The 26,671-nt window shown below is 48.9% G+C and overlaps 2 protein-coding genes and 1 long non-coding RNA gene across 9 annotated transcripts; 1 reads left to right on the plus strand and 2 right to left on the minus strand.

Moving 5' to 3' along the window:
- Window positions 1-111: 111 nt before the first annotated feature.
- Window positions 112-9,245, plus strand: LOC136015898 (uncharacterized). Of its 7 annotated transcripts, none has more exons than XR_010613392.1 (5): window positions 112-686; window positions 2,126-2,323; window positions 6,048-6,191; window positions 6,803-8,449; window positions 8,530-9,245. It is a non-coding gene; the product is annotated as an uncharacterized LOC136015898 (long non-coding RNA). The 7 variants fall into 7 exon arrangements; XR_010613391.1 differs by lacking the exon at window positions 112-686 and adding an exon at window positions 1,706-1,871; XR_010613395.1 differs by lacking the exons at window positions 112-686; window positions 2,126-2,323 and adding an exon at window positions 2,876-5,802.
- LOC136015890 (toll-like receptor 2) lies at window positions 2,325-7,631 on the minus strand. The gene is made up of 2 exons (XM_065682520.1): window positions 6,296-7,631; window positions 2,325-5,275 (listed from the first exon to the last, which is right to left on the minus strand). The coding sequence occupies exons 1-2, from the start codon at window positions 6,628-6,630 to the stop codon at window positions 2,662-2,664; spliced, it is 2,949 nt and encodes a 982-aa protein (XP_065538592.1). The 5' UTR covers window positions 6,631-7,631; the 3' UTR covers window positions 2,325-2,661.
- A 2,472-nt stretch (window positions 9,246-11,717) lies between the features above and the next one.
- ERLEC1 (endoplasmic reticulum lectin 1) lies at window positions 11,718-26,668 on the minus strand. The gene is made up of 14 exons (XM_065682532.1): window positions 26,438-26,668; window positions 25,731-25,835; window positions 24,450-24,530; window positions 23,544-23,621; window positions 23,332-23,395; window positions 20,992-21,032; window positions 18,519-18,742; window positions 15,414-15,543; window positions 14,835-14,996; window positions 14,093-14,152; window positions 13,705-13,829; window positions 12,990-13,067; window positions 12,728-12,803; window positions 11,718-12,008 (listed from the first exon to the last, which is right to left on the minus strand). Exons 1-14 carry the CDS (start codon window positions 26,585-26,587, stop codon window positions 11,937-11,939), a joined length of 1,446 nt encoding a protein of 481 aa, XP_065538604.1. The 5' UTR covers window positions 26,588-26,668; the 3' UTR covers window positions 11,718-11,936.
- Window positions 26,669-26,671: the final 3 nt, after the last annotated feature.

Below are 26,671 nucleotides of genomic sequence, written 5' to 3' on the forward strand. Positions count from 1 at the left end.
GGCGTTTGTCTTTAGTACAAAGTGTGCTGATCCAGAGGGATCAGCGCATGGGGGCTGTCACTTTGGCTTGAGCTCTGTGGCTCCCACTGTGCTCGTGTTCGGATCCCACCACAGAAGGGTGAATCCCTCACCCTTTACTCATGAACGTGATTTGCACTGAGCGTTCCTGTGGGAGTGGAGCCAGAAGGTGCAGCTGCGGGATAAGAGGGGTTTAATTGCCTTTATGTGATGTGTCCTTGAGACAAAAGAACTTGAAGGGGTGAAAAGTCCCTTCAGAGCCCTTTGTGACGCTGCTCTTCTGTTATCACTGCTGCCAGTTGTATTCTTAAGGCAGCCGATGCGTTCATGCGCTGATAGTGTCAGATGGGGAAGTGCAACACCTTTTAGTCTGCGATAGGAGGAAATGGGATTGAAGCTGTCAGTTGTACTAAGTAACTGTTGGGAGGTTTGTGGGGTTTGGAAACACACAGGTACAATGATCTGAATCATGAACCAGTTGCCCTGTGATCAGATAACCGGGTTTGACTCTTCTGGAGCGTAACTTTCCCTTTAGCCCCCTCGTGTCAGAACCCTCTGCTGCTGAGCACAGAACCAGGGAAGCCCAACTGTGAGGACGCAGGAATCTAACTGGGAAGGGAAGCAGCGGAGCTCCGGATGAAGGAAGTGGAGGATGCACGTGAAGAGAGGTAAGAGCAAGAAATGCAAGTGTGTGAATACTGAATGGTGCAGGAAAAGTAGGTCTTTAGTAGGGCAGTTCCTAACATGAGAAGAGAGCATCTGTCAACGTAAAAGGTGGCAAATGCAAGGCTTACAACGTGCTGTACTTGGTTCCTCGCTGCCTGTATGTACAGAGCTAACTCCTTTTCAGAGTCCACGTTCCAAACGTGCTGCCCCATCCCATTCGTCTGGGACCTGCTGCTGGGAAGTCCTTTGGGCTCGCTCACGGGTGAATCCAGGTCTGCGCTCAGCGATTTGCCCTCACCTCATCTTGATTTCGCACCACAGTCTCTTGGTTTTCCTTGAATGTGAAAGTGAGATCAGCTGAACGGTTCCTCCTCCTTTCAAAGCCAGTAAACGCAGCTGCTGAGTGGTGATGGCAGGGCTGGAGTCAGGGTGATTGTGTCGAGTGGAGCTTTATCAGGTGTAAATAATAACCCACAGAACTTTCTTGCTTGTTCGTCAGAGGTTTCTGACAGCAGCACTTAACGCTTCACCATCTGTTAACAGCAGAGACACGTGGAGCTGGCTCTTTGGATCATAGAATCCTAGAACAGTCAGGGTTGGAAAGGACCTTAAGATCATCCAGTTCCAACCCCCTGTCATGGGCAGGGACACCTCACACTAAACCATCCCACCCAAGGCTTCATCCAACCTGGCCTTGAACACTGCCAGGGATGGAGCACTCACAACCTCCCTGGGCAACCCATTCCAGTGCCTCACCACATGGAGCTGGCTCTTTGGATCGTCTGGTGTATATCTGTATGTGATTGTCTGCTGTTAATCTGTAAAGATAACGGACTTTAAAGTCCCATCTCCTCCACCAGTGGCTTGAACCAAGTGGTGCAGCAGATCTGGGCTTGCATCTCTCAGATGCTTACATTAAGTAACGGTTTTCTCTCTCTAAAACCACAGAAAGAAGCTGTTACCCTGCGCTGTTGTGGTCTGTGGTTGCCACGTGTACAAAGTGTGTGTTCCCATCTCAGGCTGCACCAGAACTGAGAGGCTGGACTACAACCAAGATCCCAGTTTAAGCGTGTATTTCTAGCTCTGATTGCTCCAAATGCATTATTACCTCGGAGATACCCAAGTGTGGGGAAGCAATAAAGAGGAACAGGAGGAAACAGAAAGCAGGAGACAGAGGCCCAGATTTTGTAAGAAACAAGAAAAACCTTTTAGATTACACTCTGGGTTTGGAGGAAGGCAGCCTGAGTCTTCAGTAGCTTTGAAAGCCAGGTTGGACACAGGGGCTTGGAGCAAGCTCCTCCAGTGGAAGGGGTCCCTGCCCGTGGCAGGGGTTGGGGCTGGAGGAGCTTTAAGGTCCCTTCCAACCTAAAGCATTCCATGAGTCTGGGATTCTATCAGCCTGACCCTTGGATGTGGTGTGACTCAAGCCCTCTCCTTTCAGGTGACATCCTAGCATTTCAAGAGATGCTGGAAACAGCTGAAGACGGTCAAGCACTGAGGAAGAAAAGGTTGTGTCAGCGCTTGGGCCTCAGCCCTTTGGATAATGGATTATTTATCAGACACGTGCTACAAACCCCCTGCGAACCTGTCCTGGGACTGATCCGAGACAACCCCCTGTGACACAGCACCTTTGCAGGAGGTGAGCACAGGAATGCTTTTATTTGAGCACAGTCCCTCCATACACAACCTTTACACCTCCGTGCATCCTTCCACACACAAGCTTTACACCTCCATGCATCCCTCCACGCACAAGCTTTACACCTCTGTGCATCCCTCCATACACAACCTTTACACCTCCGTGCATCCCTCCATGCACAACATTTACACCTCCATGTATCCCTCCATGCATCCCTCCATGCACAACCTTTACACCTCCGTGCATCCCTCCATGCACCCCTCCATGCACAACCTTTACACCTCCATGCATCCCTCCATGCACAACCTTTACACCTCCGTGCATCCCTCCACGCACAACCTTTACACCTCCGTGCATCCCTCCATCTCGCACACATCCTGAGCGGGTCCGTTCTCCGCTCTCAGCAGCGGCTCGTTGGTCGTCTTTAAGACAGCCTCCAGCTGGCGCCAGAACATCCTCTGTTTGTGCTCCTCGGGGCTCCACTTGAGGTAGGTTTTCCTCTTCAGCAGCTTCCTGAGCTTGCTGAACTTCTGGGGCACGCTGTGGGGCGGGAGGTCCTCCAGCACGATCATGATGAGGGAATCCTGGTTCTCATTCAGGACCCGGTGCTCGGCAAAGTACAGCTCGTACTGGCACCAGCAGCTGCTCACAAAGCTGGGGGAGAGGACAAAGATGACCTTGTGGCTGTTCTCGATGCAGTAAAATATGTTCCCGAGAACGGGGTGCCCCGGTTTGAAATCCCTCTCGTGGTAACAGATCTTGAACCCATCCTGTTCCAGTTTTCCCAGCAGATTCTCTTTGGTCCATTCTGCGTCGTGTTCGCTGTATGAGATGAAGGCGTCGAAGGGCTTGTTCTCTGGCCTCTTCTCGTACTGCTTCCTCTTTGCCATGCACCAGTACCAGCCCATCCTGATGTACCAGAGCCCATCGAAGCGCCAGCACAAGCCCGTCAGCACCAGCACCACCAGGATGGCAGCACAAGCAGTGATGGCCATCTGGATGCCCAGGGAGCAGTGCAGCAGTGTGAGGTGGCTGCTCTCCACCAGCTGGCCCCTTCTGTCTGGTGGGAAGCTGCACCTGAGGCTCTCCTTGCCGTGGATGCGGAGCCGGGGGCTGCGGATGTAGACGTTGACGAACCAGTACAGGTCACAGTTACAGAAGAAGTGTTTGCCTTGAACGGTCAGGACGCTCAGCTGCGTCAGCCGCCCAAAAGTGTCCTCCACGATGGTGGTGATGGCGTTGTCGCTGATGTCCAGCTCGAGGAGAGAGGCCGGGAGAGCCCCGCGCTGCAGGAAGGAGATCTTGTTCCCGGAGAGATTGAAGTGTTTCAGCATGGGAAGGGATTCCCCAAAGTCATCGGGGAGCTCTGCAATGAGGTTGTGGCTACTGTCCAGGTTGGTGAGGGCAGAAAGGCGGCTGGTGGCCTCCAGCCTGGCGATGAGGTTCCCAGAAACGTTGAGGTGCTGGAGGTTCTCCAGGGCCTCCGTTAATGGCAACAGGTTCAGCTTGTTTTTGCTCATGTCACATTTGGTTAGAGTCAACGGGAAGTACTTGGGATGCATATCTGTGACTTGATTGTTCTGAATGATAAACACGGTGAGGTTGGACATGGATCTGAAACGAGGGGGTATCACCTTGATGTCACTGCTGCTTACGTCGAGGTGCCGCAGGGAGGGAGGTAAGTCGGGAAGCGCCGCGATCCGGTTGCTGCTGAGATCCAGGTAGAGCAGTGCCTCCATGGTGCCAGCAAACCACTCTGGCAGTTCCACAATGGAGCAGTTGGACATCCCGAGGTGCTTCACGTTCTTGGGAAGGCTCTCGATGGGGGTCCCAGCCTGGTTCCTGACCAAGGAGATGGCCTCGATGTGCACAGATCCAGGGGGAGGCTTTGCCAGCGGGTCGGTGGGCTCCGGCCGCACGGTGTAGATGAAGTGGTTCCCCTGCACGTACATGTCCTCCAGGTTCAGCATCTTCTTAGCAAAGTTCTGGGGTATTTGGCTTATGTTGGTGAAGGACAAATCGATGACCTTGATGGTTGTGGGGAGGCACAGCGTGTCCAGGCTGTTGATGGGGTTGTTGCTGATATTGACAAACCAGAGCTTGTCAAAGGGGAAGATGCAGATGCTCTCGACGTCTAGGATGTTAATTGTCAGTTTGTTGTAACTGGCATCAACCGACTGCATGTTCTTCATGGGCAGGAACAGGACGAACAGCGACAGCAGATCCATTTCCAGGGCGCTGTGACTAATGTCAAGCTCCAGAACACGGTCCAGCTGAGCTTGGCACAGCTCCGGATCCAGCTTTAACTGGAGCTCCTCCTCGGACAGTTTGCTGTTTGACAGATCCAGTGTCCCGTTTACTGGCTCTCCACAGAAACTGGGCCTCGGCGAGGCTGTGGGAGAGACTGTTCCGTTTCCCCCCCTGGAAGAGCCCGTTGTGTTTTCCTCTCCTCGTCGAGGCACGTTCCCTGTGCTCGATCCGAGCCTCGGACCAGCATCCTGCAGGACAGCTGCATGGAACAGCTCCTCAGGGGGTGCGGAAGGCTCCGGAGCACCCCCTGAGGGTTTGGTGGTGGGCGCGAGCTTCAGGTGGGCTGGGAGACCCGACACGACCAGTTCCTTGTCATTGAAGGACAGATCCGCAGCAGCGAGGCTGAGCAGGCTCTCAAACGCTCCCGGTTCAATGTCTTTAATCCGGTTGTAGGAAAGGTCTAGAACTTCCAACATGCTGAAACCTTCCAAGTCTCTCTTGGTTATCTTTTCTATTGCATTATGTGAGAAATTGAGAGCTCTGGCTGTTTTGGGAGCTCCTGCTTCTGATATAGAGGAGAGATTCAAGTAGGAGTAGTTGTAGAAGGGGAAGGCTGTCGGTGTTCCCTCAGTTAGAAATGCATTTGCTCCACCGAGGAAGAAAGAAATGGAGTAGAAAGGAAGGCTTCCAATAAGGATCCTCATCCTGAAATGTAAAATCCAGCATTATAACATGCTCTATGTTAACGAATACCCTTACCAAACTCACAGTAACCCTGGTTTACTTGCAGGTACAGAGATTGCTTCATCAGTTTTATCGATGGATCCCCTTTTAACTACATTAAAAATACACGCTCATTAGCACTTCCAAGAGGCAATGCTAGAAGACGGTGGTGAACACTCTGAGGGGAGCACTGCTCATTTCAGACCACTGTAGATAGACTGAATGAGTTCTTCCTTCTCTTCTTGCCTTGCCCCCACGCAGGCAGGCACTGAGCAGCCTCTGCAATAGCATCTCTCTGCTGGGTCATCTGAAACCTGCTGGGACCACAGCATCTGGGCACAACCACCGGGTACCTCTGAGCCCTCCAAAACCTGCTCAGCCACCTCAGTGCCTGTTCAAGGGTAACAGGATGGGGAGCCACGTGGAACAGCGTGACCCCATCCCCTGGTGGCTTGCTCCCTGCCGCAGTGAGCATCTCTTTAGCCTTACCTGTAGGAGTAAGGGAGACAGTAAGTTGGCTCTGCAGTAGCTGTTGGAGGCTCGTGTGGGGCAGCCTGCACCGGGGGAGCTCACTCACTGCTGGGCATCCTTCCTGGGGCACTTCCCATTGCCTGGCGCAGCTCTGCCCGGCTCCTCTCCTGCCCTGCTCTATCACTAATCTCAGCCCAGGTCTTGTATTCGTGACCTGAGAATGCGGGTGCAGACGGCAGGTGAGGACCCTGGTGTTATCATCACCCCCTTTGCTGCCCTGCAGACCGGGACCATGGAGCTGAACTGAAGAGAAGGGACCCCGATGACATCCCAGCCCTGTCCCCTGGCACAGGACCCCAGCAGACCTCCCCGCAGCCCTTACATGGATGAGGAATAACCTGCAGCCTGGAGCTGGTGCACCACAGGGGTAAGGAAGCCCGTGGGGTGTTAAAAGCCGGGCAGGCTCAAGGCTAGAGGCCATCGAACTGCTCACTTGCGCTTCCAGCCACCCTCCCCACGCCACTTACTCACCTCGCACTCCCTGTCCTCAGCACTGCTCCTCCAGCGGTACCTGCTGCCGCTGCCTTTTGTAGCACTGGGAGGGGAATGGGGCGGGCTGGGAAGGGCCCAGGCCCCTGGGACAACCGGAACCTGCAGCCCCACTGCCCCCGTGGGGCTGGGGGAGGAGGTTTGCACAGGAGATGCTTCTCCAGCGAGACCCATGAAGTTTCCCCATCGCGTGGTGCCAGCAGCAGCTTCAGCCGCTGCCGAGGGGGAAGGCGGATGTGGAAGTTGCTTGGTTTAATGCTCGATGCTGTGACTGGCGTGGTCGCGGGTACCTGCTGGCTTTGCTCCTGCCGGAGCATCGCTGGGAAGGCCTGGAAGCGCCAAGCGTGAGCACAGGGTTTGGAACGGATTTCCTGCTCTGGGTTGAAGGAGGGTTTCCCTTGGGCTCTCCTATGTGCGAATACAAGCTCTCGTGTGCCGGAATCACCGCTGCGAGGTGAGCAATGGCCCTTTCTGTGTGCTTTAACTTAGGGAAAGAGCTAACAGGAGGTTTGCTCAGTGCCTGCAGTGCTGCCTTGAAAGCTCCGATCCGGGAGCCAGCAGAAGGGGACGGGGGCGATTGCACAAGACAGAGCTCCGGCGTCCTCCGCCGCTTCCGCTGCTGGAGCTCTGCTGCTGTTGTTTTTCCACTCTGTTGTAAGCAGTGGCTGGAAACTCTTGCACTCACCCAGAGGCTCCCCCCATCGAGCCCGGGGTGGGGCTGGAAAACCCCAAGGTTGTTTGTGCTCCCTCTCCAGTCCCACCGGGCACTTTCCTGCCCCGGCAGGTTCTGGAATTGCCCTGGAGTCTCCCTGTTCTTCAGGCAGATCCTGACTTGCTTCAGTAGCAGAGACAGGAAATTAAGAGCTTCTTGGAGCCGTCGGGGGAGATCATTGGACCTGCTGTGAGCTGGGGGGGTCCCTGCGGTCATTGCTGCCCAGTGGGGCTCCCTTCCTTCCCTCCTTCATCCAAACACAGCCTCCTGCTCCTGAGACTTGGCAGTTCCCCCTTGGGGAGGTGCCCAGGGCCCCTCAGACCGCACCTGCGGCTGGTTCTGAGAGTAAAGCACAGCTGGAAGTGGCCAAGTGGAAAAGAGCATTTTCAGTGCAGGGATGGTCATTCCATGACCACGGCATCGTTCCAACCTCTGCTTCCTCCAGCCTGTGTGCTGGGTATGCATCTACTCTCCTGGGTTTTAACTTTGGGACCGTGGAGGAAGAGGAAGGTCCGTGTGAGTGAGCAGGGAAGGGGCACGCAGCGCAGCTGGGAGCAGAGCCAGGGCAGGGCTGTGGTTCCCCACAAGGACTCAAAAAGGAGATTTCATTCCTGAAGCAGGCCCTGTTCCTCTTGTGCACCGTCCCTCTGCAGGGAACAGGTTCTGGGAGGGCTGGAAATGTAGGTAAGGGAGGAGCTGAACCTGCTCCAGTCCATAGGGGATGAGCCTCAGCATTCAGGAGCCCAGGCCTTGAAGGAGCTTCCCCTCTTCAGGTGGGCTTAGATTTGGGTGCCAGCTGAAAACTTCAAGTCACATCTGTACATCCCTGCAGATGTTTGGGAGCAGATGTTGGCCTCTGCACAGGGAGAGGGAATAACAGCCTGGGCTTCCCTGCTTGGGAAAACCTCTCAGAGACTGAGCATGCCCCATCCCTGGCAGTGCTCAAGGCCAGGTTGGACACAGGGGCTTGGAGCAAGCTGCTCCAGTGGAAGGGGTCCCTGCCCGTGGCAGGGGTTGGGGCTGGAGGAGCTTTGAGGCCCCTTCCAGCCCAACCCGTTCCATGATCTTATTTCTCCCTTTCAGGTAAGTGAAACTTCCAGGGATGGTCCCACTCCGCCCGCTGAGCCCCTGCCTCCTCTCAGCCGTGTCCATCAGCTGTGCTGGTGTCAGTGCTCTCCCTGCTTTCTGGTCCACTCTCGCAGCTAATTCATAGTCTGTGAGTTGAAACGACAGTGAAACGCGAGCTCTGGGATGGGTGCCTGTTGTGTGGAGTCTACAGCTGCAGTACTAGAGCAGTGGCCGGGTGGAAATGCAAGTAAAGACGCAGCAACAACAGCGGGACTCTGATCCGCAGAACACTGATTTCAGTTTTGGGTATTGAGTCCCATTTGTGCTGCTTTGGGTTGTGCTGGAGGAGCCCACAGGTGAGCTTGAAGCATCCCGGTGCAGGTGACTTGGGGGGTTTGGGCGCTCCTAACTGATGTTTGTCCTTCCCATGCTGCAGGATCGAAACCAGCTCATTCTTGGAACTCCTCTCATCGAGGCAGTATCTCAGACAAGCAGCACGTTTCACTGCCCCACTTGCAGCTGATGTCATTTCAATGCCTGATTGCCGGTGGTGCCTGGCCCATCCCTGTGAGTTTGCTGCCTGCCTCTCACATCATCTCCCATGTCGCTGATTCTGAAAATGAGCACGGAATCGATGCTGTGAGGCTGGGAAGGCAACGGGCAGCTCACTGCAGCCTTACACCCAAGCACCGAGACCTGCAGCCCTCCACTCCTGCTCTCTGCTTTCCAGTACCAGGAGAGGCTTGGTTGTCCCTGGGTTTGGTGCCGCCAGCTTCCTGCGCCTCGGGGCTTGTCTGGGAGAGGGCTGAAGCCCAGAGTTACTCTCAGTTGTACATTTGTTCTAGAGCTGAATGTGTTAGGACATAGAACTGTGTTGGGATGAGTTATTCCAAGCAGTATCAGCTCTGGGCTGTTGTGCGCTGTGGGTTTTGCCTGTGTGTCCCCTCACCTCTGCCTCAGTGGTTCTCTCCCAAATCAGCTGTTAGTTAGGGAATGGTGGGAGAGGGCGGAACAGAAAAGTATGTGCTGATCCTTGTGCATTTGTATGCTTGTGGCTAGCTCAGACACAGGGCAGGAACATCAGCAGCATGTTAAAGGGGGCTGCAGGAAACTTGGAGAGGGGCTTGGGACAAGGGCCTGTAGGGACAGGGTGAGGGGTGAGAGACTGAGCTGAGCTCTTAGGCAGAAGCTCTTCCCTGTGAGGGTGCTGAGGCGCTGGCACAGGGTGCCCAGAGAAGCTGTGGCTGCCCCATCCCTGGCAGTGCTCAAGGCCAGGTTGGACACAGGGGCTTGGAGCAAGCTGCTCCAGTGGAAGGGGTCCCTGCCCGCAGCAGGGGTTGGGGCTGGATGGGCTTTAAGCTCCCTTCCAACACAAACCGTTCCATGATGCTATGTTGCTTCCTGCGCAAGGGGAAGCGGAGGCTGGGGAACATGGAGGTGGATACACATTCCAGGGTTTGGCAGCAGCGTGGTTTGCTCAGAAAACGTCAGAAGTTGGCATTAGTGGCACATTGAGGTGCTGCAGCCGCTTAGTCAGAGGCTGTGCTTCCCCTTGGCGCTGGGGACTTCCCTCCTGCACCGGGAGTGGGATGCGTTACACTGCACAAGGACTATCCTGATCTTTCCCTCTGCTCTGATCACCTCAGCTGAGGGTGCACAGGAAGCTTCAGTGTGTGGCTTCTCTTCCCTTTAACAGGACCAAGCCCGATGGGCGCAGGGGCAGGCTGACAGCAGCCCTGTGGCAGCCCAGAGCTGCGGTGAAGGAGCTGAGGGAGGGTGACAGTGCTGCTGCTGTGCTCACCTGAGTAGGCAGCATGGCAGGAGCCTGGCCCAAAGCTCCGCAGGCCGGGCAGGTCACTTGAGTGTGGCCAAAGCCAAACTGGGGCCAGTCCAGGACCCACATTCATACCCGCTGCTGCTGGAGGCTCCATGAGAAGGCTGGTGCAGGTGGCTGGTCAGGCAAGGAAAAGAGCTTCGGGGCAACTAAGTTAAAGAACTGAAGTCTGGAGGACATGGCTTTTAATGTCGTCGCTTTACTAAAGCTATTGGCTAAAAAACAGCATTAAAACTTATACCACTTTCTGCTTATTTATCTAATGCTTGATGACATGGGAGGGGGGTGTGTGTCATCTGTGTAAAAGCCTCTTCCAGAGTCAAAAGCTATGTTTAGAAGACTCTGCCCCCTCTTTGCCAGTTTCCACTGTCACATTGCTAAGCCAGGAGAAATGAGGGTAGCAGCAGGAGCCATGACTTGGAGTTTAAACGCCATCACATCCTGCTGCTGCTCTTTTGGTTTTCGGCCCTATGAGGCAATAAAATAGGTTCTATTGCAACAGGCCAGCCGCTTAAGTCGCTATTTTGGGTGCTAAGAAACAAGTCATATGCCAAAGGGTTGGCGGATTTCCGTCTGAGATGGGTTAGGAAACTCGTGTACCTTGCACAATGGTTTCGGGAAAGAGGAAATGCAGCGGGCTCACACTCTGAGTGAACATCACTGAACCCCAGACTGGTTTTGGGCAGGATGGGACCTTAAAGCTCCTCCAGCCCCAACCCCTGCCACGGGCAGGGATCCCTTCCACTGGAGCAGCTTGCTCCAAGCCCCTGTGTCCAACCTGGCCTTGAGCACTGCCAGGTGGAAGTTGTTACTAAGAGCGAGCATTCAGCCACCTCTCTCGGCTGTGAACTTGCCATTTCTGGCCTTCCTCCAGCACTGCTCAGCCCAGGGCACTGGAGGACACAGGGTGCCTCTCGCCTGCTCAGTGTGGAGGAGCTGGTATGTGTCTGGTTTGGAGTAACTCATCCACAAAGGAAGGGATCAAGGTCCCACCTGGTAACTGGTGCACTCTGCCAGCCCTGGGCTCTTCTGAGGGAAGGAGCCTCGAGGGGAGGTTGGCTACAAACCACTGATGAGCAAACTTACTTTGAAAGCAGCTATTTTAAAAGGGTAGTGGGCATCTAAGCGGCATTTCACCTTACTTCCAGGGACGTGAGGTGGCAGCAGACTAACACTTCATGTGCCTGCACCAAATCTCTTACTGGCATGGCTGGTGCCTACCGGAAAAGGTCCATGAGGAGGCAGGTGGATGCACTGAGGAGTCATTGCTGAGAAGGAAACGGCTCAGACACACAAATGCCACACGTGGCTGAATACAGGCAAGGGCAGTGGAGAGGTCTGGCTTGTAGTGACAGCTCTGCTGCACAAACGGCTGGTTGCTGATCACTCGTGTCATACCTTAAGAGTCCTTAGAAGCACAACAGCAAGTCTCAGTGATGGCAGTAAGAATGTCCAGCAAAATAAATACAGTAAGATGAACCCTGCAGTGTTATTATCAGACAATATCCCAGGCTGGCAGGAAAAAATAACACTTGAAGGGATAAGGCAACAGGAGAATGCATTTCCAAGCAGTCAAGAGTGAGGTAACGCTGTGTCTGGACAAGCAGTGGCAGCAGAACAAGTGTCAGTGTTTGCAGCACCTGCTGAAGGCTCCTGAGTGAAGGGTTCTCTTGGCAGCTGAACTTCGCCCATGCAGCTGGGCCATGTTTCTTTTGCCTTTTTAAAGCTGGTAACTTACACCTCAGTGATGACGCCGCCGGCTGCAGAAGGTGCCACACACAAGTCAAAGAGGAAGTGCAAGACAAGATTTTAATCATTAAAAGTTTATCGATAACCTCTTATATACACATAGTTATACACAAAGTGGTTCGTGAGTCCCTCCTCCGCCAGGGTTCTGCTGGTGAGGCTGAAGCTGCTCCTGGCTGGCACCGTCTCACAGGGGGATGTGAAGGTGGAGCAGCCGGTGGCCTTGGTGACAGGTATGGCTTGTGCAGGGGCTCTGCTGCTCCTCAGCTGGGCACCGAGAGGAGCCCGTGCTCGTCTGCTGTGTCCAGAATCTTACAGATGACGGGAGACTCCACCTTGGATGGAAGAGATTGAAACAGTAAAGACTATGGAATCGTACCTCCAGTGCCTAAAGGGGCTGCAGGGAACCTGGAGAGGGTCTTGGGACAAGGGCCTGTAGAGACAGGCCAAGGGGAATGGCTTGAACCTGCCCGAGGGGAGACTGAGCTGAGCTCTTAGGCAGAAGCTCTTCCCTGTGAGGGTGCTGAGGCGCTGGCACAGGGTGCCCAGAGAAGCTGTGGCTGCCCCATCCCTGGCAGTGCTCAAGGCCAGGTTGAACACAGGGCTTGGAGCAAGCTGCTCCAGTGGAAGGGGTCCCTGCCTGGGGCAGGGGTTGGAGCTGGAGGAGCTTTAAGGTCCCTTCCAACACAAACCAGTCTGGATTCTATTTTACAACAGAGCAGGAGGCCAATGAAGACTGACCGCCATAGGCACAGTTCTAGAGCAGCACCCTCTAAACCTGAGTAAGTGCTTTTTACTTTTGGGTATGACCCCCCAGCATACTCAGTGTAATTAGTGTAACTAACAGTGACCCTCCCTTCTCTAAGCAGGTGCAACTGAACCAAAAGCAGTACTTGTTTAGATGTTATGTATATGGGCTGAAGTACATTACTCATACTCTGGGAATCTCTTGGGAAGAGTCACTAGGAGGAAGGAACCACTTCAAACATACACCTGGAGATAACCTCTGTCTGGTGGCACCTGATCACAGGGAATTCCCAATGTCTTTTCTTACCCCAAGGATGTATTGGCAAGAATGAGGCTCTAACATGTATATGGTCACGGCGTGAGGGGAATCGGATTCTTTACATCTGAAAACAGAAAGGAAATGTTGCGGTGTTTAGTGTCCAAGAAACACAGAAGTAATACACATGTATTTCCCTCTAGCAGTTTTAGGAAGTTGACACTCATTGCTTTCTGCAGACAGCAGAGGCTGCCCCCTCTTGACACAGAGAGCAGAGACACAAAACATCAGTTTACTAAGAAAGTGAACTTACTTCAATTTCACAGTCACCTGCCTTGGCTTGTCTGTCAAGTCACAAACATCTCCATTTCCATAGAAGTGAGACACCATCCTGCCACAAAAGATGGGAATGAAAACGTTTGGAAATAGTAAATACGTATCTTAAGCAGGTAGCTAACTTGTGTGATGCATATCTCATCATTCTTCAAGGCGAGGTTGGACAAAGCCTTGGGTGCCATGGTTTAGTATGAGGTGTCCCTGCCTACAGCAGGGGGGTTGGAGCTGGATGATCTTGAGGTCCTTTCCAACCCTGACTATTCTAGGATTCTATGATTCTTCAAATATATGGGGCTTGGAGCAAGCTGCTCCAGTGGAAGGTGTCGCTGCCTGTGGCAGGGGTTGGAACTGGAGGAGCTTTAAGGTCTCTCCCAACCTAAACCGCTCTGTGATTCTATTTAACTCGAATATACAAACCAAAGTAGTAACACTGTATTTCAGTGACTGCAGAAGCAAATAGTTGTTCACTCCTGGGAGACTTCTCTGTGTCATATCCCGAGGGCTGAATTACCTTTTCTGATGTTGCATGCTCATTAGGGGGAAATAATAATAAATCAAATACCTATACACACTGCTCCTGACAGTTGTAGCTATTTGTGAACTGAACATTCACACACTGCAGAAGTGGCCCTGACGATTACTCCTCTCTATGGCAATCATGAGGTCAGTGATGATGGTGATGGTACCCATACCGAACTGTCTGCGTGCCGTCTTCCCGGAGATGATATGTTCTAGCAGCGTTCTTCCTGGCCCACTCAATGTGTTCCTCCTTGTTCCACGTACCCACCACCACAGAAGTCTTGCCAGTTTCCTTGTCCTACAAAAGGGGAAGCTGATAATTATAGTTTGTACGACGTATTTAGCAGCAAGCATATTGTAAATGATGTGTAGAATGTCAGCTCTGTCTGACATGGTACCTACATCCCCTTGCATGAACACAGACAGCACACAGAGGATTTCTTTCCTGAAATCCAACTTAAATCACCCAAGAACAGGATGCTGTTTTTTTCAGTGCAGATTCTCTAACCCCTTATTCCCCACAGCCATCTAGTGGCAGAACATGCAACTATTTGAACATACCTCATGATACTGATGAACGTATTTGCCGTAGCAGAATTCATACTTCCACCAGCCAACACCCTGAGGAGAGGGATAATCTCAGTGTTAAAACGAAACAGAACCCCATAAACCAAGCAAAATGCCCCAAAAGAGCGACATCCACTTCCCTCCAGACACTAAACCACTGTTGATTTTAGCTGTCAACTTTCACATCTGTTAATTAGATGTGTTGATTCGAGATTGGCACTGAGAGGGAATCTCTTAGCAGACTGATACAGGGAAGTGTATCAGAGATGGAGTAAGTGAGTTTAAGCCAAGTTTAAACCTGAAGAGCCACATAGGACTAAATTCCTTAAACTAGTTGTATACTCCCTGTTTATCTTTTAGAGAAATACTTTCCTCTTTGAAAGACAGCACAACTTCAGGTGCCTTTGCTCTGCTGGCTGTTCTCTCAGTAAGTCTGATGAGAGGTTTTTTCCTTCTCATTAACCAAATCAATTCTCAGGATCTACTTTAATTTCACTGTGATTCTATTCAATTTATAAATATTCTATTTATTTACGATTGTTCAGATAAACTGAATTTCAACAGAAAGGTTAAAGATACCTTCCTGCCACATAAGCCTTCTTGATATCGATGCAGGGAGAGGCAAGTATTAGCTGTATCAGAATGCAGCTATCACAGTTCATGGAGAACTTAAATACATAAACTGGTATGTGCAATTAAGGAGTAGCTATTCGATTATAGGTAGCTTATTTCTCACCCCATGGAAGCAGTAAGAACCACTAAGAAATTCCTTTATAAGCTGCTCATCAGTCAGTTTGGAGATGTGGGTTGTTCCCACAGTTAACAGTTGATGGCTGCCAACAGCAACAGGCTTGTGAATGGAAGAAAATTTCTCTTCTTTTGTTGACTGCATTTCTTCCTGAAATGGAATTTTACACAAAAACGCCCATTTAGACTTCACAAGGCCCTTGCAAAGTCATACAAATTAAGTGAAGTTACTTAATACTAAGGGAGGCGACTGTGGGAACAAATATAAAAGCAGTTTGTCATTGTTTTCACTGTCTTTAGCATAGCTGAGAAAAAAAGAGCCAAAGAGTTCACCCATCTGTAAACTGTAGGCTACAAAAAGTTTTAAATCAGTAGCCCCAACTTTCTTGCTTTGTTTTCATTCCAAACAAGGTAACTTACAGATGACTTCAACAAGGTTGGAGATCATTTCGAAGACTGATATGGTCTTACAAAGCTGGGTAACAGAGTTTACTCCATGGAAGTGAAAGTTGTGGGTGTTACAGCATGGAAAATAAGTATTTTCTGTTTAAAGTGAAACAAATCCTACCTCCTTAACCTTTCTAAAAGGCATCTTCATCATTTCTTGCTGTTTCTCCAGCTGTTCCAGATTATGGGGCTTAAGCGGGGATCCTGGCAGAGACTGGCAGAAGATGTCATTCACAGGAGAGGCCCTGAACCTGTCCAAACAAGTGAGCCAAGCATCACTTACCATGCCTTAAAGACAAGACACACTATTTTACTGCTCTAAGTTTCTGGCTGAGGTGTGTATTTTCCTTCTTGTACTTGCACTGTCTCAGCCAAAGCTACCCTGTTCTTATAGCAGATGTCAATATGCTTTTCACCCAGTTTAGTCTCACTCCTAATGCTGCCAGATGACTGGAAATGCGATCAAACCCCTCTTCATCAAAAGGAAAAGCTGCATATTAAAAGAAAACTGCATTGTACATGAACTATGAATGTAGTGTTAAGGCCACACAAAACTCTCAGAAGCCAGGAAACAGCAAAGATTAAACCTGATAGATGCAGTTCCTGTATCATTAAAATCATATATTCTTGCATTGCCTGACATATGTGGCTTTTCTTAGTGCACATATATCCATTATTTCTTTACCACTCTCATCATGCCCCATCCCTGGCAGTGTTCAAGGCCAGGCTGGACAGGGCTTGGAGCAAGCTGCTCCAGTGGAAGGGGTCCCTGCCTGTGGCTGGGGGTTGGAGCTGGACAAGCTTTAAGGTCCCTTCCAAACCAAACCATTCTGGGATTCTGTGTCTGCAAAAAGCATCTTATTTCAGGAAGGACAAAGTAAGAGATGAAGCAGAGTCAACACAGGTTTCTTCTCTGTTTACATGAAGGCCTCGTTAAAGCACCAAATAAGCCTTAACAGAAAATAGTAACGGAAAGTGAACATCACAATGAGAACCACACTAACAAACGAAGCATTTGATTTGTGCAGCTTTCCCTGCTCCTCCTGTTGAAAAGGGCCTTTTTAGAGAAAGCTTATTTACAAACTGAACATGCAGATACTGCTTCAGGAGCAAGGTGGCCTTTGGTGATGTCCTCCTAGGAAGAGGCTGTAATACACAGCACTAGTTGTGGAATAATCACCACTGTAGTTAAAAGAACCTTAAAACATTCCACAAATTACATCTGCACTCTAGATTAAACAAGCCCTGCACCAAAGCAGTCTGGCTTTATCTCAATTTTATTTAAACAGCACTAATAGAGCAGACAAATACTACTTTTTACTGCCTTCCTCCCTGTCCCCAACTCCCACCAATTTAAAAACCCCTCAAATTGTACCCAGAGAAGAACTAATGGAAATACTTCTGCTCAGTCAATGCAAGTCCATTATTGGGTAAGATAATGGGAAGAGCACTGGTGGCTGAAGTACTGCTCGGTGCTCTTAAAGGAACACATGACAGGAAAAGTGCTCTTAATTTAACCTGAGGTTGGTTTGCTGCTTCCTCAGCTGAGCAGCACTTCCAGCCTGCCACCTCCACCCATCTTTATTTAACGGAGATGATGAAGTGGGATAACAAAGACCTTTATGTTTATTTTCAGTATTTCCTGCTAGTGGCCAGGAAGCTTTCCCTGCCTGCCCTTTGGGAGGAGCATTGTGTGCAGTTCTGGTGTCCTCAACATAAAAAGGACATGGAACTGCTGGAACAAGTCCAGAGGAGGCCACGAGGATGATCAGGGGACTGGAGCACCTCCCGTATGAAGACAGGCTGAGGAAGTTGGGGCTGTTCAGCCTGGAGAAGAGAAGGCTGCGTGGGGACCTCATAGGGGCCTATAGGGATGCTGGGGAGGGACTCTTCATCAGGGACTGTAGTGACAGGACAAGGGGTAATGGGTTAAAACTGAAACAGGGGAAGTTTAGATTGGATCTAAGGAGGAAATTCTTTCCTGTTAGGGTGGTGAGGCACTGGAATGGGTTGCCCAGGGAGGTTGTGAGTGCTCCATCCTTGGCAGTGTTCAAGGCCAGGTTGGATGAAGCCTTGGGTGGGATGGTTTAGTGTGAGGTGTCCCTGCCCATGGCAGAGGGGTTGGAACTGGATGATCTTGAGGTCCTTTCCAACCCTAACTATTCTATGATTCTAAGATTTGTCCTTATCAAAGAGTAGAACAATCCGCTTCTGCACTTTCTAGTTTGGGGCTCATACAGAGGCTTTAAAGAGTCAGAGTAAACAGGTAACAGTGTCATACAGAAGCACAGCAGACAACATGTTACCAAGCCCACCTTCATGAGAGAATGTACAACCGATTCTAAATATTTAATAGCATAACTTATTTCCTCCAACAGCAAGTGTTTATTAAATGCATGACTGAGGATTTTGTCCTTTAGACTCTCTCGCCTATTTCAGAGCAGTGATTAAATCCTCACTTGTTCTAACATCTGTGTACATGGGAAATTCAGAACTCCTGCCACTATTTCCCCCTTCATTTGTATGCCAGATTCACTCTGCAATTCCATTTACACCCCTTGAACAGCCAAGAATCCATATGACTGAGACTAAATGTATCCCACAGGTGCATGGCACAATCTGGGGGCAGGAGGGGAAATCGTAAGCTTCATTTTGGAAAAGTAACACTGAAATTGTGAATGTTTCATATGAAAATGACTTCACAGCTGAAGGCAGTAAAGCAGGACAGAGACAGATGGGAGTTCCTCAAGTTGGGACTACTACTAAAATAACATCGAGGTTCAGCCTGAAGACTATACTTTTGTTTTCTGAAGTTATGGAAGTTGAAGTCTATACTCAAAATAACACACTGATGCAATCTGCATTCTTTCAACACCACAAAGATGATCCCCCAGACCTTGAAATCGTGAGCTAAGAGGAGACAGGCTGTTGTTAATCTGCCTGCAGCCTTAATGCCCTAGTTTGTGTTTCCCCAGTGACAGGGCTAGGAACTTACCTGCTGGAAATAGCTGTACTTCCCATCTGTTTCTCATGTGAGATCAGGCATTAAGACTTACAAACTGCAAAGATCATGCAATTTAACCTGAAAAGATGCCTTGCCAAAGTACATATAAGTGTCACAGCTCTGTACCAGAAACCACAGCTGGGTATGACTTACTTAAGCACATAAATGTGTGGCACCTGATGACAATTTGAAGTGATGGCAGCCAAAGTTAGAGTACTGTACCTGTATTTAGGATGGTTGCAAAGCAGAGGTGTCAATATAACCACTTCATATTCACAGGTGGTAACTTCTGCTACTGAAAGGATCTCATGTTTAGCTTCTGGGTGACAGATGTACATCACTGTGCTTGACCTGGGCAGGTTTTGTCTCAAGCTACAAGGTGTGCCATTTCCCATTTCTACAGGGTAGTATGGGGTCATTTGCCCTTCTATGTTTTTGGTAGGTATCTAGGTGAAAGAAAGTAAAAAATTCAGAGGATGAATAAAGCTCCTTTGACTCTTCTGAAACAAAAGATACGCTTACACTCTGCAGAGCGAGCATCACAGCACTGGAAACAGCCCCTGTGTAGTCACTTGGTGTTTCTGCAACATGCAAACATGCTCTGGTTTACTGCCTCCATACCCTGCACAAATGCACTGGGCCACACAGGAGTTTTGACTACAAAAGCAGGTGGTTTCTCTGCATGGGCTGCCTGATGTTTCAGTTCTAAGTGAGCTTGCCAGCTGTGTGCAGTGTTTTGGAAGAGCACCAAGCCAGCTGTGTTCACCCTGCAGGAGACAAGGGGATGAGAGTAGCTCTGCCAGACTCAGCTCAGGTCTGACCAAGCCCATTACCTTCACTGCAGTGCCAGGGCTTGTAGACTCTGAAACACCCCTGCAAAGTGATGCCTGCACTACACCTCTTGGCATTCCCAGCCTGGACTATTCCATATCCAGAGGATCCCACACCAGCTGTTATTGTGGCTAACAAAGTTAATGATATATACAAAGAAAAGTGTGGCTCTCTTCAGACTTGTCCCTTCCTATGTTTCATCCAGCTTCACTTTCAGAAATTAATTCCCCAAACTGGTAAAAAATCCCTCTCTGGGTTCCTAACTTGGAAGCAGCTGAAGTTCCTGGGTACTAAAAGTTCTGCTTGTGCAAAAGCCATGCTGGAACCCACAGACTAGACCTTTTCCTACCTGTGTTGCTTGAGCTAGTAAAGGTTTGCAGTGCACGACAAATCAGGCTTTGTGCTAAAAGGTGGTGGTGCCTTCTGTGGTCAGGACACTAACCTGAGGATCTGAGACCCTTCTGTACCTACTTATTCTGGTTTTCAAAGCACATTACCCTGTCACAGGCTACTGATTCTCTCCTCAAATTGCTCCATCACGAATTAAATGATGACACATTCATGAGGTTAAAGAATGAACATGCCAGCAGCTCAACTGCTCGAGTGTTTCTTGGCTTCCAGTCACTTATCAACTCTATACTTCAATATTCAAAGGTGGGAAATGAAAATACATTCTGTTTGTCTACAAAAGAGCTGAGAAAAAAGGTACCAGTGCCTTCCCTTTCTGTCTTTCTCAATGAAACAGCTGTTTTTTCCTTAAAAATTGAAGAATTATGCCTACACATTTCATTGAAGGTAACTTCAAGAAATCCAAATGCAGATAGCTGGTTTGCACACAACTGAAAGGCACACAGTAGGACTTAAGATACACCTTTAGTTGTGGCAGTTGCTTGAAGTACCACCCAGCCATGTTGTCTGTTATGTGTTCTTTCCCTTTCCCAACTAGAGAACCCATGCAAATTACGGCTAAATTCCTTACGGACCAAAACCAAGACAGTGTATGTGTATCAGAAAGACTGTCCATGCCAGTAAAAGACAACTTCCTCTGAAAGAAAAAATAATTTACCTTACAAGGAACTTAGTTTGAATTTCCAAGAGGCATAACTGCCACTGCCATTAGAATGGGCCACATTCTGACTTGGTTCTGCTCCACCAACTTATCTGGCATGTGTACTTTCTGATCCTCTGCAGAAGCACCACTCTGTGCTATGTAAATCAGCACTGCAAGGGACACGTAGACTAAAAATTGATTTAAGATTTAAAAGGAAGGATAACTGGCAACAAGGTAGGTGTGTGTCTGTCCATAGGTCAGATCTGCTACTGCGAACTCCAAACTCCAATGTGCTTCAGGTACTTTCATTGTTTTGCTATCAAGTCAGTGACTCAGAACTGAGCTTTGGGGCCTAAACAAACAGCAAAGTTCTCTAATGGAAAAGGGAAGCAGAGAGTTTTATGGGAAGGGTCAAGTCAGCTAAGAAATCTCTTAGGGATTTTGTAGGGTTTTGTTAATCTTTTTTTTGTACCCAAAATGCACAAAAGTGTCATTAAGGGAACTGGAAAACTGTCACTAGACCATATGGTGGATTTGTGGTTAAGTGTATTGTCTTCAGAGTAGAAGAGTACGTAATTCATCTAAGATTAGCATAACTTTAAGGTAAATAAGTAAAAGGGCAAGAAGTTTGACTAACCAGACTAAGTAAGCTCCCTGAGCTGGGACTGAGAATCAAAGTGAGAAGAGTGCAGCTCAGGAACAGAGTTTCATTTTTGATTCTCAATTTGGAAGGGAACTTGTAACATTAATCTCATCACATATAAATTGCCTCCACTATTGATGGCAAAAGTTAAATAGATGGTTTTCACTTGCCTCTTTTGCACTCTCTGTGGGATTTTCCTTCTCTTCTTGATCTAGGGAATAATTAAGAATGAGGTAAGCATAAAATCTGTGAACTTGAGATAAAATGCAATTACATACACAGAAGTTTGTATGGTGTGTGTATTTGCTGGTACTTTGAGTATATACTGACAAAAGTCAATGTCATGAACTTGCAGGTGCAAAAGAGGAAAGAAAGGAAATAAACAGTGATCTGGGGTCCAGAGCAAACAGAACAAAATAGGAGCTAGCATTGTCTTAAAACACTTTTGAGATTACAGGACAGGCCAAATCCAGCCCTAGCACCAGAGGAAGGCCAGACAGGGCAGGAGAACATGTCACTCACTACTGCTGTTCTTTGAGTGGCAGCTGACTGCCCTTCTCAAGGTGAGTGGATTACAGGCTGGGACAGTAACAGGCAAGTTCTTCAGCTCACCCACTAGGCAGCCTCAGAGGATACACTCCTAGGAAGAAGTGAGGCTGGACTTCATGCCAGACTAATGATGCTGAGTAAACATCCTTACAGGACTGGGGTTGCAAGCTGTCACAGGTGAGGATTATAGAATCAGCCAGGTTGGAAAAGCCCTTTAAGCTCATCCAGTCTAACCACTGCACAGCACTGCCAAGGCCACCACTAACCCATGGCACTGAGGCCTCGTCTCCATGGGCTGTGAACCCTTGCAGGGCCGGTGCCTGCAGCCCTGCCCTGGGCAGCCTGTTCCAATGCCTGAGCACCCTCTGGGGCAGGAATTGTTCCTCAGCTCCATCTAAACCTGCCCTGGGGCAGCTTGAGGCCGGTTCCTCTTGTCCCATCCCTTGCTCCTTGGGAGCAGAGCCCAGCCCCTCCTGGCTCCATCCTCCTGGCAGGCACTTGTAGGGAGTGATAAGATCCCCCCTAAGCCTTCTCTTCTCCACACTGAACCCCCAGGTCCCTCAGCCTTCCAAACTGCTTAAAGACTCCATTCAGAGTTAGGTGAGCAAAAAGCCACTTTGCTTTGCCATCACCCATTCAGCTGGTCCAAATTTACTGTCTCACACTCCTGCATTCAGCTCATAGTGGTTTGAGAAACCATCTATTTTTTAAGAGTACTGTGAATTGCTACGTAGGAAGCATAAAAAGAATAGTTTGCCACCTAAGCAGAAAGCACAGAGGGTCAACATCCTAAAAGACTCAGATATGGTGACTTGAAGTATATCATCACACTTAACTTCAGCACCCAGCCCCACAAAAGAACTGGGAACTCAAAGTGTTTCCTGTATAGCAGCATCTAGGGGGTATTAGGCATCTCTGCACAGGATTAACAGCAGCAAAACCAAGCAACTCAGTAGTAAAGGAATGCCAAGCAATGCAGTTTCTGAAGCTGTGTTTCTTTTCAGGACTAAGATCCCCAACTGAAGGCTGCAGGCAGGAATGTGAAGGAATGGGATTAAAGGTACTAAATCCCTTCCAAGATTGAGGCATTCATGTTAATCCCTTGCAGGAACAGAAAAACGTGGTGCCACCTTTTACATACTAACCTAAAATTAAAAACCACCAACCTAGATGATGTTTTTTTCTACTGGTTGCATCATCACTGATGAATGAATGCTTACTCTTTGGATTTTTAGGAGTTCTCTGGACTAATACACTACCAAAGTGCTCACCCAGGAAGCAGACATTGGCAGACACAACCACAGAACTTCCAACATCTACTATAATTTCCAGGCAAAAAAATACAACTGCTCAGAAAATTAGTTATCCTAAACTACAGTTTGAGTGTGGGGCTCAGCTACCTAATTCCCACCAAAGCCCCACTTCAGTATTTCTGAAGATCTACAGCAGGATCCCTAAAAAAATACTCTCAAACAGTTCCAAGGTTTGCAGATGATGTGTTATTACAGAAAAGCAGAAGCCAAGATGTGCTACGTACCCTGCCCTCTGCTACAGTTTGAAAGACACTTCTCCCCACCCAAAGAGTGGCAACAGGCTGTATTGCCAAAGTCTGGTCTGTCATGTACTGATTCCATTTCTTATATTATGTATTTTCTTTCCCTGACACTAATTATTGCAGATTTGTGCATCTTATCATAGAATTATACAATGATTAGGGTTGGAAGGGACCTTAAAGATCATACAGTTCCAATCTAATCAATTAGCATGGCAAAACTGGCAGGATGAATGGAATGTGAGGTGCTAAAAGGTATTCCCTATAACAATACATTTTGTAACAAGTAATCTACAAAATTCTGTGCTATTGCACTGGGAATCAGTTTTGTACAGCCTGTTCCTCGGGCAGTAATAATTAAAACCCAACAGTTAATAAGCATCAGCAAAACAAATAACTCAAGACAAACCTGGTTCTGGTAACGGACTCTTCATCATCATATTCCCCAGATAGTATTCTTGGATGTTTATTTTCTACAATCAGAAGGAGTTAAAAGAGATTGCAGTTACCAATTTCCATCCTTTTTCAGGTGTACAGGAATTCAAGTCTTCAGGAGTTAAGCATGAACATGCCAGTGGAAAAGGGGCATAATTTGAGATTACTCAATGTGCAGAAGCCTACCTGTCCTGTTTCCTTCTCCTCGTGGTACTGGCGGATGTGTTTACCATGGCAGACTTCATATGTCCAGTAAGATTCAATCTTAAAATAAACAGATTTCTGTTTAGATACATCCTCCCCCACTCCAGACTCTCCCAAAATTCTGGCTTTTGCAGCAATGAAACACAGCCCAAGCAGATGGCCTTGGGCACCCTCCAAAACAATAGCACAAGGAATGGTCTTGGCGTTCTCTAATGTTCCAAATAAATACACTGAGTAGTTTCCTTGACTTTCACACAGATAAAAACCAAAGGAATACAGTTAAATAAGATGTAAAGGCTCAGTTTTCCTCTAAACCACTGGGGCTAAGCTGCAGTGACTCCACGCAGCCTGGTTTTGACAACTGTCATTGATACAGGCTGTTTACCAGCTGTGTTTGACACACTCTCCCTTCTTTAAGTACTTGCCTGGGATGCCGCATAGGTGTAAATATTCAGCCACTTTCATGGTCTCTGTACCATGCTGCTTTGGTATTAGGCTTGTTCTTTAATGTAAGACATGAGTCTTGAAGCGGGATGACAGTTGATGGCAAACTAGAAAACTTTCAGAGTATTGAGAAGCATGTTTGATTTGGTTTTCTAACACTTTTCATTATATGGCTTGATTCCTGGAAGGAAGTATTTTAAATCCATGTTCAAAATTGCTGTTAGATCAACCCCATTTATTTGAATCCTGACATCTTCAATTATATAGATTTTTTTATAAGCATATTAAGAGATTCATAAAGTTGTAGAGATCTTATTTTGGCCTCAATTAGCACCTGAAGTCTAAGACATATTTATCCAAACAGTTTAATACACCAAACCTTGAAATGGACTGGATTGTAAACTTTTGATTAGCATTTGAATTATCGACACAGAAGTAACATACCCTGTATGAACAGCTACTTTGCTTAAAAAGTGGTTCCAATAATTCTCCTGGAGTAGGACCTTTATAGTCTTTTTCTTCTTCCTAGAATAGAAGGGTATTTCATTACGTTAAAATTAACAGTAGTTTGGTTAATATTCATTTGAAATAATAAAAAACCAAACCAAAAATCTTATTGCAAAATTGAAAGGTACAAGCCCTCATTAATTCCTGCCCTGAAGGAGCTCTGTGGTGATCTGGGGGAGAAAAAAAAGATCATTTAATAACAAGGGGCAAATGAAAGTCACAAATAAAGTAGTCAAACCAGAAAAGTTCTGCGGCTGAGAAGTGGTGAAAGAGCAGGAGCTCTCCACTTGCTTGTGTCCACAGCGGCACAGTGGCGTGAGCACAGGCAAACAGCACCAACAAGCTTCTCATTTGTTAGGCAGTGCTGATGCAGCATAACTGGGACGTTGCACAGCTTTTATGCAATTAAAAAAATGGATCAAAAAAGCATGAGTAATATCGTGAAAGTTTATTTCTGCACCATTTTTGCTCTAGAAACATGCATGCTATTGAAGAGATTTCCATTCCAAGTTCTTGAGTACTAAAGATGTGTCACCTAGCCCAAAGCCCTCTATGCTGTCAGTCACATAAAGAATGAGGGCTGTGTCAAAGTGGGAGGTCCTACCACAGGGGTGCAGCTCATCCGTGCCAGTTCTCAGGGTGTTTCTCATGCCCTGAACCTCTGGAGGAATAAACGACCAATGATAAATCTCACCAAAGGCCTCCTCAAGCTACATTTTCTGTACAAACAAACACATTTATTTCTTTTTAAATTTAAACCTCAAATTGCGCATCCAGACATCCAATTGAGGAAGCAATGACCAAGAATAAACCACTAGTGGTAGAACCACTACTGGGATAGTATTTACAGATACGGCGATCGCGATAGCAATGTTAACAACCTCTACAGCCATTTACTGACCTAGAATTTGACTTAAAAACTTAAAGCATTTTAAAGTATACTTAAAAACCAAGCATTTCCCAATCCTAGCAATACACGGAACATTACAGCAATCACGTGTTGCCAAATAAGGACTTCAAAGCATTCAGACTGGCCCTACTCATTACAGAGCTAGTATGTAATACAAAGTGAAGGCATCTACCACAGACTGAAGCTCTGAGGCATGCTGTAGATGATTCTCTTCTGATCTGGGGCAGGGGCAAGGGGGGAGAACTGAAAAGATGCTGTCAAGACCTGTCTGCAGTTTATAACTACAATAAAGGCTTGACTGAACTTACCTCATTGCCACTGGCCATCAGCGGAAGCAGGCATTTATACTTCTCTTTGTCCACAGTGGTCATTATAATGTAGTTATCCTCTTTGTACAGGACACCAGTTGTAGGCTGAGAAAACAACCGACCTGTGGATTAGTTAGGTGGTTCTTTTAATGCTCCTTGTTAGAAACAGCCCGGAACTGACGAGCAGTACAGTTAATTCCTAGGGGTCCGGGGTATTTCCTGGGTCTCCATCATGCCACAAGACTGAAGGCTTTTCTTGCCTTCTCCTTCGCTTCCTCCCTCTGCCTCCTGCCACCCTCCTGCTGTTACAGAGGACGTTTCCTAAAGCAACACCCCCGGAGCCACGGCACGTTTCCAGCGGCCTTTCCCGTGTTGACTTTCAGGGCAGGCTTCCCCGGGCTTTGCCCAGCTGACAGGCGCAGGCCACGGCCTGAGTGTCAGGACCCACCCCGGCTCCTGGTACGTGTGTACCGCAGCCAAAACGCAGGGACCTGCTTAAGGGACCCCCCAGCGAAGGCTACGTGGGGTTCACCCCAACCTGAAACACTTCCGTAGCGGAACGGCTTCAAACCCAACCGCCAAGTGCGAGGGCTCCGCCGCTGGACACCCCCCGCCCCGGTAACAGCCACAGCCGCCCGGCTCCCCAAGGGGGAAAGGCTCTGAGGGAGGAGTGACCGGATACCCCCGGCCCCCGCCGCGGTACCGACCAGGCTGAACTCGGTGCCGGGCCAGTTCACCCTGAAGGGGATGTCGTCGCTGAGCTGAGGGAGAGCGCGGCCGCCCTCCGCCACCACGGCGGCCGCCAGCAGCCCGCAGAGCAGCGCCGGGGCGGGCGGCCGGGGCCGGCGGTCCCTCATGCCGGCCGGCGGGGAGGGAAGGAGGGAAGGCAGCGAGCGGAGCGCCGCCGCCGCCACGTCTGCTTCCGGGAGGGCGGGCGCCCG

The sequence above is a fragment of the Lathamus discolor genome, chromosome 5 (genome assembly GCF_037157495.1).
Source record: "Lathamus discolor isolate bLatDis1 chromosome 5, bLatDis1.hap1, whole genome shotgun sequence".
In the NCBI taxonomy this organism is placed as follows: Eukaryota; Metazoa; Chordata; class Aves; order Psittaciformes; family Psittacidae; genus Lathamus; species Lathamus discolor.